We start from the raw sequence: 12,171 nt of genomic DNA, 5'->3' as shown, positions 1-12,171 counted from the left end.
TCCCACTTGCTATTTCATATCTAGCCAAACAGGGAGACTGAATTTCCTTGAATTTTTATGCATCTGCTTGTAAGTTTGCTTTAATTTCATGATCAAAGAGCAGCACCATAGTGACCATCTCTTAGTAGCTGGCAATATTTTAGCCAAAGTTTCTCTTATAGCTTCCCATAAATGATGGGCTTCAAGGAAGGTTGTACATGCAGGATCAGTGTACAAAACAAACATTGCTTCCATCTGAGGAACTCATGAGCCAAAAAAAAAAAAAAAAAAAAAGAATAGGAAAAGTGTTTTAAAGAAAGCTGACCTAGGACCTCAGAGTGAGAAAAGGAAGTATGAAAATTAATTCTCATTGGAGCACTTTCCAATCTAGTTGAGGAGCCAAACCTAATACACCCAATACAATTAGAGAACCATAAAGGGCAAACATATTAAAAGAGCTTAATTTTGCAGTGTGGCCTGCAGGCTTCCAGAAAAAGGGGGAGATCAGTGAGAGAGCAGCAGAGAAGTCTCCCTGGAAAAGGTGAGATTTGACATTCCTCTGTTCTCTCTCAGGGGTCTTAGCCAGGCACATTCACGTTGGGCACGTAGAGTAGATGGCTACTTGTTTCTTGTCTAAAATGTTAGACATTTCAGGTTATAAAAAAGAAAATGTATCAGAGTTTATAACTATTTCTAACCTTCTATACTAACAATTTTAACCATGCTTCTTTTAAAGCCTAATAGCTGTAATCCCAGTACTTTGGGAGGCCAATGCGGGTGGATCATGAGGTCAGGAGTTCAAGACCAGCCTGGCCAAGATGGTGAAACCCCATCTCTACTGAAAATACAAAAATTAGCCAGGTGTGGTAGCACGTGCCTATAATCTCAGTTACTCGGGAAGCTGAGGCAGGAGAATTGCTTGAACCTGGGAGGCAGAGGTTGCAGTGAGCTGAGATCGTGCCACTGTACTCTAGCCTGGGGGACAGAGCAAGACTCCGTCTCAAAAAAAAAAAAAAAAAGACCTAATAGATAAAACACTGACAATGCTTCTCAATAATGATCATTAATATTGCTCAAATTTTATTAGTGCTCTCTCCTTTATCTACTTGCAAGTTGACTTTAAAAAATGAAGTTGGTTTTCCCTGGCCACCTCATGCTTCTAGACCTCAGTCTCCACCTAGCCACCACCTTCAGTGAGTACTGAAGGGGCAGCCTCATTCATTGCACCACTGCCTGAACAAAAACTGTTTTCTAAGATAAAAATATATGAAAAGAGAGTGTATGCCCCAGCATTTAAAGAATTATAACTACTTTTGCATTCTCTAAGCTGCTTCTCCCTTCTACTAGCAGGAATAATTGCAATGCTCACACTGCGAAAACATAGGTTTACCATTTTTAGATGGTATCACTATGTGCTCTGTCATCTTTGTTGCATTTCCTGTTTCATCTTCCTGCTCAGGAACTTATATACTGAGGTTTGGCTTCACAGGAGATATACTCACATATGTAATGTTTGACATATATTTTTAAAATAACATGATTATGCCTTAAAAACTAAATATGAAAATATACTTGTGGACTACAAGTTATAGTTGGGAGCTTCAACTCTTAACTTTTTTTTCTTAGCCAAAAAAACTTTTCTTAAATATATGTGTTTGAAAGACCACTGAATTTATTTCAATAATAACTAAAAATTACCTTAATCTGCATTTGGAAATAAGCACAAATTGAAATGCAATTCAGATGGATGAACTGAAATTCAAAGTTCTCTTAACCAGAGAATTACCCAACAAATTACAGTTAACTGAATAATTGCTAGATTCCTGTTTATTATGTAATTTGCGTCCAACTTACTGGTATAGAGAGCAAATTGTAGAATGACAAAGATTAAGTAATTCTTTTTTTTTTTTTTTTGTGACAGAGTCTCGCTCTGTTGCCCAAGTCGGAATGCAGTGGTACAATCTCAACTCAGTGCAAGCTCCGCCTCCCAGGTTCACCCCCTTCTCCTGCCTCCGCCTCCCAAGTAGCTGGAACTACAGGTGCCTGCCAACATGCCCGGCTAATTTTTTGTATTTTTTTTTTTTTAGTAGAGATGGGTTTCACCGTGTTAGCCACGATGATCTCTATCTCCTGACCTCGTGATCCACCCGTCTCGGCCTCCCAAAGTGCTGGGATTACAGGCATGAGCCACCACGCCCAGCCTGATTAAGTAATTCTTATGTAGTATATGGGGAAAACATGTTGATTAACTTAATAGTAAACAGTGTCAGAGTGTCACGATTATTGCTACCCACAAGGCTGGCCTGGTGATCTGTTCACTATCTTGGTAGTATGAGTCACCTGCTCCTTCTTTTAGGTCTAAGGCTCTCAAACATGCACATACCTTGGAATCACGTGGTGAGCTGTGAAATACACTGATGCCTGGGTTTCAACCCCAGATTTTCATATAATAACCTGGAGTGAAGCCTGGGAGCTGAGACTTAAAACATCCCAGGTGATTTTAATGTGCAGGCAGGCTGCGAACCACTGCTTTAGAGTGATTCTCTTTACCTTGTGTAAAGAGAGGGTAAAGGCTTTAGAGTGATTTCTCTTTACAAAGCTGTTATCTGCACTTTGATGGTCTCTATTCTAACAGACAGTAGTAGATAAGAGGCTTTCTAGTGAAGGTAAGGAATGTCTCTGTTTCAAAGCATTCTGGAAAATGTGTTATACTTAGAAGTATGCCTGGCTCCCATACCTTGCTCTTGCTTTCATCTTCCTCCTCTATTCATTCATTAAGCATTTATCATGTGTAAGATACTGTGCAATTTCAGATTCCTGACCATCCACCAGATTCTGACCATGCCTCACACCCCTCTTTAAAATACGTAAAGTTTTCAGGACAATATCAGTTTCTACTTCTGGAACTCAACCCTTGCCCTGGTTTTTTGCCTGTCCTGTGCATCTATATTTCTAATTATATCTTAATTTTGAAAACATTTATATTTTAAGGAATAAATAACAGGTAACATCTTTTTTGAAAAAGGATTTTGTATGGATATAGGATTAATTAGTGTTTGGTCAGCATCATGTATAGAAATTTGGTGACCTTACACTAAATAAGCACTCTAATACTTAAAACAAGATCTAGAAATTTGCAACCACCAAAAAAGGAATCATGCCTTTCCTTTGTCATGGAAAACAAAGATGACCTTCTACCGTTGAACTTAGTTTAGTAGAAGGCCATATATTCCAATTAAAGGGGCTAAATCTGTATATCAGAATGTGTTCAGAGAGGTACGTGGATGACTGGAAAATCTAATTGGGATCAAACACTATGCCCTTAACATCTGATACTAACAAATATTACCCCAAAATTAATACATGAACCTAGACTGAGCTGTACTTTTTTTTTAGGGAAATGAATGGCATTCTATGATAAGCTTATGAGTATTTCCATCATTTAAATACTGATCATGTGAATTTAAATATAATTGGAGTTGTTCATTAAAATGTTCGTGATACTTTTGTTCTTTTTAATAATGATTATAGTTATGTTTTTACACAAGTGCTATATACCCAGGACAGAAAACTTGAAAAACTCCAAAAAGTACAAAAAAAGAATTATTTGTAGTAATACATCCACTCAAGTCAAACGCGATTCACATTTTGGTGTGAGTCCTTCATAGATAAGAGAGAGATGGAGAGACATACACACACACACATGCACACACACACACGTATCCAAAAATATAGAGGTTGTATAAAACAGGTTAATAATGTATAGCAAAATTTAATATCTAGCTACTTCTAAAAAATTTTGTGTCAATTTTTCAGTCTTCAAAGCTACACCTAGACCTGTTCCTGTATTATTGAAAAATAATAACAAGATAAACCTGGCTAGCTATACAAATGCTCTGAGGGTTGAGATAACATGCAAATGTAGCCTCACATATCAATGTGTGAAAGCTGGACAGACCACACAGCTCAGAAAAGGAAGTACACTCCGCATAGCTAACTTGCACATTCACTATCCAAGCTGCACCATCTTCGGGGTCATTGTGTGCCAGGCACATCAACTCTTTTCAATAAAAATGGTAAGTAATAGATTTTATAACTCTCCCTGGTCTCCTGGCAAATGTGCTACTCTTCTCTGCATAGAACAGACAGGGTTGAGGGTGCTTCACAGTCAGGTCCTCCGAGCCTTTGGGATTTTGCTTGGCCACTTGTTCCTTGTGCTGATGAAGCTGCTGAGTCTTGTTCATGCCAGTTGAGAGACATGGCTTCAAGAGTTCCCTTTTTTTGATTCCAGCCTTCAGAATAGGGGAAGAGCACTGTCTTGCAGAAAGAAAACATGCATTCTTTGTCTTTGCCTCTTAGGATAGCTTGGTGCCAGCCCCAATAATTTAGTCGAGTTTCCTGTTATGAGCAGTTTGGATCCCATGAAGGACTCCAGTGGCGAATATTGGGAAACATTGCTGATGGTGATTGCCATTTTGATAACACAGTAGATTTTACAAACAGACCTCTTCTGTTTGAAAAAGCTTTTTTTTTTTTTTTTTTTTTTTTTTTTTTTTTTTTTTTTAAATTAAGAGACACAAACAAAGCCCGGTCTTAACCTAAAGGACAGATGGTGTTCCCAAAATTAATGAGAAGTCATTATTTGGAGCACACTTAAAATGGTGAGTGGGTTCCCCGTGCTACTTTAACCCAAAACATAGCTGAACTACAACAGTAATATTCTGCTTCATAATTTTCCATTATTTCTTTGAAAAAAAGAAAAGGAGGGCTCCCAAAATATATGTGGTGTTCATATATTACCAGAATCTAGAAAAGAGTCAATTTTCTATCTTTGTCTACTATTCCCCAGCCCCTAGAAGACTGGAAATTTGTTATCCCTTCTCTTGTTACGGAGAGGATACCCTCCTTTTGTCAGTCCCCAGTGAGAAGACAGGAGTTGAGAGGATGACTCCTGTGCTTGCTCAATTGGAGATTGTGGATTGCAGACATTGGAACAGGGAGAATAAGCGGATCATTCAATGATGTGTGTTGATGTTACTGTGTATTGTCTGGAAGCACCTTGAGTTAGGATAGGGAAAGAGTAGAGGTGAGAGAGCGTAATCTGGCCACGGGGGAGAGAGGAAGAAGGAAGAGCCATAGGGTGCAAGTCACTGAGTCTTGAGAAGGGGAGTAAACGGTGGAGGAAATGTTAGCGCATGACCCTGCCTGCGGCAACACCTGTAGAATCGAGTCTCTGGCTCAGGTGGGAGTGAGACTTATAAATCCCTCTGTGTTTCCAAATTGGGTCTTTAGTTCCGGGATTCCTAGAAAGCAGCTTAACCTTGGCCGGGCACGGTGGCTCACGCCTGTAATCCCAGCACTTTGGGAGGCCGAGGCGGGCGGATCACGAAGTCAGGAGATTGAGACCATCCTAGCTAACACGGTGAAACCTCGCCTCTACTAAAAATCCAAAAAATTAGCCGGGCGTGGTGGCGGATGCCTGTAGTCCCAGCCACTCGGGAGGCTGAGGCAGGAGAATGGTGTGAACCCGAGAGGTAGAGCTTGCAGTGAGTCGAAATTACGCCACTGGGCTCTAGCCTGGGCCACAGAGCGAGACTCCGTCTCAAAAAATAAATAGATAAATAAATAAAATAAAATAAAAAAGAAAAGAAAAGAAAACAGCTTGACCTTAAACGAGAGCACTGTGATTTATAAAGTGCTATTTGGATTTTCTTCGGCGAAACAAGATAACAGCAGGAAAAAGGGAAGTTTAACTGGATAGCATGTATTTGGTATGATATACGAGTAATGATTTTTTTAAAGATTATTGTTTTCTTATAATAAAAGTAACATGACTGGGTGTGGTGGCTCACACCTGTAATCCCAGTGCTTGGGGAGGCCGAGGCACGCAGATCACCTGAGGTCAGGAGTTTGAGACCTGCCTGACCAAGATGATGAAACCCTGTCTCTACTAAAAATACAAAATTAGCTGGGCATGGTGGCACATGTCTGTAATACCAGCTACTTGGGAGGCTAAGCAGGAGAATCTCTTGAACCTGGGAGATGGAGGTTGCAGTGGGCCCAGATCGTGCCATTGCACTCCAGCCTGGGCAACAAGAGCAAAATTCCATCTCAAAAAGAAAAAAAAAAGTAACACATATTTCTCAAAAAAGCATCTTAGAAATATAGATAAACTTCTTAGAAATATAGATAATGGTCAGGCACGGTGGCTTATGCCTGTAATCCCAATTCTTTGGGAGGTCAAAGTGGGAGCATTAGTTGAGGAGTTCAAGACCAGCCTGGGCAACAAAGCAAGATGTCATCTCTATAAAAAATTAAGTAAATAAATAAATAAATAAACCAGCCAGGCCTAGTGGTGCATGCCTGTGGTCCCACCTACTAGGGAGGCTGAGGCAGGAGGATTATTTGAGTTCAGGAGTTCAAGGTGGCAGTGATGAATGATCATGTCACCACACTCCAACCCGGGCAACCCCGTATAGACAGAAAGAAAGAAAGAGAGAGAGAGAGAGAGAAAGGAAGGAAGGAAGGAAGGAAGGAAGGAAGGAAGGAAGGAAGGAAGGAAGGAAGGAAGGAAACAATAAGCATGTTCTATAATTTTATCACCTAAGGGACAATCACCAGGTTAGTACAGATCCTTTGAGAATGTCATCATTTTAAATACACATTTAATAAGTGTAATTTTATAAGTGTTATCATCTTTTATGAACCATTTCCTCACATTTTATTTAAAATATCTTTAATAATATGGGAGTTCAATGTAATTTTTAATGATAAATCATTTTTAATAACTGTGTAGTCCACAATTTGTTTTAATCAATTCCATAGAGTTGGACGTTTCAGTTGTCTCTTTTTCTTTCCTTACAGTAATATAGACAAGACTGTCACAAGCATTTTTTATATATTTTGTCTGATTATTTTGCATTGACAGAATATTAGCATAGTAACCAGGTGAAAACCTACATATATTTAAAGCTTCTAACACAAGTTACCTTGTTGTTAAGCAGCGTACTTTAAGTTTCTTACTATATAATGGCATAGTAAGTGAATTTCCCAGTGCAATTATGGCATATACATGCCTATCTTTGTATAGTCATGCCTATTTTTGTAGCGTGTAAAGGTTATTCTTCAAAATTAAGTTACTTCCCCTTAATTCCTTTCTCCCTAACATTGCTGCTGACATTCTGCAACAAGTGGCAGAAAGCCATGTAGCATATTAAAGAAAGGAAAAACTCCATTTTTTCTCCTTGAAAGAGATCAGATACGGTCAACAGGCCGTATCCCTGGCTTCTTGTTGATTGGTTGTGCTTACTAGTTGTTTTCCATAAGTCACTTAAGCTTTGGGATTGTTTCCTCATCCAATGATGGTGATGATGTGATGATGATGGTGGTGATGATGATGATGACGATGATGATAGCTATCCCACGGGATTGTTGTGGAGAGTAAGACTGCAAATATAAAGCACCTGTGACAGTACAGGCACATGCCAGACACTGGATAGATGTTGGATTCCTGTATTTCAGCCCCAAATAAATAGTTTCCAAAGTAGGCATAGAAACTCCTAGTGAATGCAGGAGGAGAGTGATACTGGCAGTTAGCATTGCTAAGCCCTGACATACACTATCTCATTAAATTCCTGCAAATAGTTATTCCTATTCCCCCTATTTTCTAGTTGAGTAAACTGAGTCTTGTAGAGTGTAAGTAATTTTCTCACAACCACACAGCTACTGAATATTGTTGGGCCTGGAATTTCAGCACAATTCTATCTGTTCTCAGAGCCTGAGCTCCTCTACATTTTGTTACATCTCAGAAAAAGTAGATACCTAGGAAGACAAGCTGGTAGTCAAAGAAAAGCCCAGGACTGGCCTTTAGGGGTGTGTGGGGCCCATCCTCAAGCTGGTGACCATGTCTGGTAGGCTTGAGGGTCAGCTGTCATGGCTGCTTCTGCTATGGTCACTATGAGTTTTCCTACTTTCAGAATGCTCACTTTATTGAAATATTGTAGAGGCCACTGGGATGAGAAACTGAAGGAATGCCTGGTTTTGTGGTTCTTCATCCCAGGATCCAGAAAGGGGGGTTTAATGACTACATAACTCCCTTCCCCACCCCAAGCTCATCTGCTGTGTCACCACTGTGACCAATCCCCACCTCTCCGACTTCCTGAACTGTCCAGGAAGGGATCAAGCCAAAAGGGGACAAGTGGTTATAAGGAAATTCACCTTTTATTGCCCTTTCCCTGTAACTTATTGGTAAGGAAACTTTGGAAATGTGTGGGAATGAAGCACAAAGGCACTTGGTGTTTTATGAAGATAGACACATTAGATATTAAGATTGATGGGCATTGGACACACGACACTGGGCTCATCTTCCAACCTAGCAAGGGATGCTGGGTTCCAGCTCAACCTTCCCATTTCTCCCTGTGGCATCTTGACCTTATCGCTTCAGCCCTCTTTCAAGAGGCTCAGTAAAGGTGCAGAGTTGGCTTAGCTGTTCCCCTATGTCCTTATTCATAGTGTGATTCTAGATTTTAGAAGTGGGAGAAGAGACAATAGACTCCTACTTTATCTGCCCCTGTGGAAATTGACTTAATCTATAGCCTTAGACCAGCTCCCTTTACAGGTCTAAAATGAAAATGATAGAATAACACTTGTTTGCTTGGCAAGTATTTTTAGGTACGTTTTAAATTGTAGAATTTTCTGGAAGAAATGGAGAAATAGATGTTCTATTCATGTACAATTTTTTTTTTTGTATTTTATGCATAAAACTTAGGTCAGAAAAAAATAAAGTAAAAATTGCGTTTGGGGTTTTTGGTCTGTTTTGCTCCTTTCATCCAGTTTTCAAGCTACACAAGGAGCTCCTGAAAGGAGTACGATCAAATCGCACTGTCACTCATTCATTCAACAAAGGTCGTTTGAGCTCCTATTTCAAGTCTGCACTCTGCTAGTCATGGGAATGCAGGGTGAACAACACATGGTGTCCAGGCTTCCCATGGCTTACACTTAGGGTAGTGGTTCTCAAACTTTAGCAATAATGAGAATCACCTGGAGGGTGAGGGATGGGGCCTGGAAATGTGCATTTCTTTTATTTATTTATTTATTTTTGAGACAGTTTTGCTCTCGTTGCCTAGGCTGGAGTGCAACGGTGCAATCTTGGGTCACTGCAGCCTCCGCCTCCCGGGTTCAAGCGATAATCCTGCCTCAGCCTCCCGAGTAGCTGGCATTACAGGTGCCCACCACCACACCCAGCTAACTTTTTTTTGTATTTTTAGTAGAGACGGGGTTTCACCATGTTGGCCAGGCTGGTCTTAAACCCCTGACCTCAAGTGATCCACCCACCTCGGCCTCCCACCATGCTGGAATTACAGGTGTGAGCCACCGAACTCGGCTGGAAATATGCAGTTCTAATAAGTTCTCAGATAAGACTGACGCTGCTGGTCCAGGGCCCACGCTTGGAGAACCACTTTTCCCTGGAAGTGACAGATCAAAAACATCAAAGTGAACAAATAAATAAAATATCTTTCACTGAACTCTGAGGGAGGCAAATGAGGAGTTGAGATAGAAAATGGAGGGGAAAAATCCTCCTGAGAGAGGTGTCTGGTCTCTGGTGAGGGGATGTTCAGGCTGAAGCAGTAGTTCTCTACTCTGGCTGCACATGGGCATCACTGCAGCAGCTTAGAAAACGTCCCTGTTCTCAGGTCCCGAAACCAGTGAAACTGAAATGTGAGGTGGGGCTCAGTGAGGGTTGAGCATTACTACACCAAAAAGTGAGAATGAGTTGGGCATGGGGCATATGGGGGTAGAGAGCATTTCAAGCTGAGCTAGTGGCAGGTGCAAAAGAGATGAGGCAGGAGAGAGCTTGGAGCTGTAAAAAGACAGGATGGCTGGAGAACAGGCAAGAGAAGAAGTGAGTGACAAGAGATGGTTTTATGGAACAGGTAGTGGCCACATGAATGCTGGATCTTAAGGCTGCTTTAGTCCATTTGGGCTGCCATAGCAAAACACCTTTGACTGGGTAGCTTGCAAACAACAGAAATTTATTTTTTACAGTTTTGCGGGCTACAAAGTCCAAGATCAGAATGCCTGTTTGGTCATAGTCTGGTAAGGGTCCTCTGGCAGATTGCAGACTGCCAACTTCTTGTTGTGTCCTCACATACCAGAAGGGACAAACAAGCTCTTTTGGCTTCTCTATAAGGATTATTATTATCCCATATGCATTAAGTGTGGGTGGCTGCTCTATGCAAAAGAATGTTCATCTATCACTGCTTGAAGTTGAAAATAATGGCAACAAATAAAATGTTGGATTGAATTGCGTGTGCCCAAAGGGATATGTCTTGAGAACATCCAAATGTAGAGTGAAAGAAGGCACAGAGTAAGGACTCTGTCCTTATGTCCTAAGCACCTCCCAAAAGGTCTCACCTTCTAATACCATCACCTTGGAGGATAGGATTTTGCCAATGAATTTTGGAAGGACACAAACATTCAGACCTGGAATTTGATCGTACTGTTCACCATGGCAGCCATTGGAGACACCTGAGCTGAGGAGTGGGTGCCGTTATCTGCTTCATATTTTGAGGGTAGGGCTACTTCTGAAGGGACATACATCCTCTCCAGATAGCCTTGATCCTGGCTTGGGCCTTAAATATTGGCTTTGTTCCTGTTCTCCCTCAAAAGTGTGACCCAAATTTGACTAATCCAAGTTAGAGAGTAAGTACAGAGTTTCTGAGGGGAACAGGTCCTAAGATGTGAAAATAAATAACCTACTCGGCCACGATGGAAGACCCAACTGAGAACTGGTGTCCCAGGGAAATCTGAGAACATGGAAACTGAGTTAGAAGGTTCTCTGTGAGGACTGGAGTTCCAATCCACTTCCTTCAATTAGAGAGGTGATTTTTTTTTCTCTTAGGTAAGCCATGGAGGCCAACCATAGTCCTGAGTGATAGACTAATATCACTCCACACACTCCCCTGTCACCATCCCTGGCCTATTCATATCCTCCCCTTGTGCAAAAGAGGACACCTACCTTCTGCAACAAGATCTATCCCATTGTGTTAAAAAAAAAATCCTGTACTATGACAAGTTAGTTTTCAGCCAAGGATAAGAGGCTCAAATTCTAGCTGGTATCTTGTGCTCATATAACACATCAGTGCATCTAGGAGGAGATGTGAGCCACTTCTTAGAGCATGTGTTAGGATACACTAAACTTGCGGCACCCTTGCTCTTGAAGTGAGTAGGCATGGGGCTCCAGTTCTTGATTTGGCAACTTCAGTATCACTTCCCCAATTCTAGGACTCCATTCCATCCACCCTTTCTTTTCTCTCATGTCCTTCTCTTTTTAAAATATTATGAAACATATAATACAACAAATGTTCACATACCACCTACAATTAATGTATATTACCATTCTGGCATCTATTTTAAAACTAAAGAAGAGAAAATTAAAGTCCCTTTCTGCCCTTTTCCAGTTCTATGTCCCTCCTTCCCATAGCAGAGAAACAACTATTTTTATTTTATTTTATTTTATTTTATTTATTATTATTATTATACTTTAAGTTCTAGGGTACATGTGCATAACGTGCAGGTTTGTTACATATATATACTTGTGCCATGTTGGTGTGCTGCACCCATCAACTCATCAGCACCCATCAACTCGTCATTTACATCAGGTATAACTCCCAATGCCATCCCTCCCCCTGCCCCTCCCCATGATAGGCCCCAGTGTGTGATGTTCCCCTTCCCGAGTCCAAGTGATCTCATTGTTCAGTTCCCACCTATGAGTGAGAACATGCGGTGTTTGGCTTTCTGTTCTTGTGATAGTTTGCTAAGAATGATGGTTTCCAGCTGCATCCACGTCCCTACAAAGGACACAAACTCATCCTTTTTTATGGCTGCATAGTATTCCATGGTGTATATGTGCCACATTTTCTTAATCCAGTCTGTCACTGATGGACATTTGGGTTGATTCCAAGTCTTTGCTATTGTGAATAGTGCTGCAATAAACATACGTGTGCATGTGTCTTTATAGCAGCATGATTTATAATCCTTTGGGTATGTACCCAGTAATGGGATGGCTGGGTCATATGGTACATCTAGTTCTAGATCCTTGAGGAATCGCCATACTGTTTTCCATAATGGTTGAACTAGTTTACAATCCCACCAACAGTGTAAAAGTGTTCCTATTTCTCCACATCCTCTCCA

At 40.8% G+C, this 12,171-nt stretch overlaps 1 protein-coding gene across 3 annotated transcripts in view; it reads left to right on the top strand.

Annotated features, from left to right (window-relative positions):
• Positions 1-3,971: 3,971 nt before the first annotated feature.
• The window catches only part of FYB1 (FYN binding protein 1), a 163,380-nt gene continuing 155,180 nt past the window's right edge, over positions 3,972-12,171 (top strand). For all 3 annotated transcript variants that reach the window (XM_050793417.1, XM_050793414.1, XM_050793412.1), the window contains exon 1: positions 3,972-4,055. In XM_050793417.1, the coding sequence (XP_050649374.1) occupies positions 4,053-4,055 (3 nt within the window). In that variant the 5' untranslated portion in view covers positions 3,972-4,052. The remainder of the gene's footprint in view (positions 4,056-12,171) is intronic.

This window comes from Macaca thibetana, chromosome 6 (assembly GCF_024542745.1).
Source record: "Macaca thibetana thibetana isolate TM-01 chromosome 6, ASM2454274v1, whole genome shotgun sequence".
Taxonomy (NCBI): domain Eukaryota; kingdom Metazoa; phylum Chordata; class Mammalia; order Primates; family Cercopithecidae; genus Macaca; species Macaca thibetana.
Note: the sequence above shows the minus strand (reverse complement) of the source record. Positions and strands in the feature narration are given on the sequence as shown.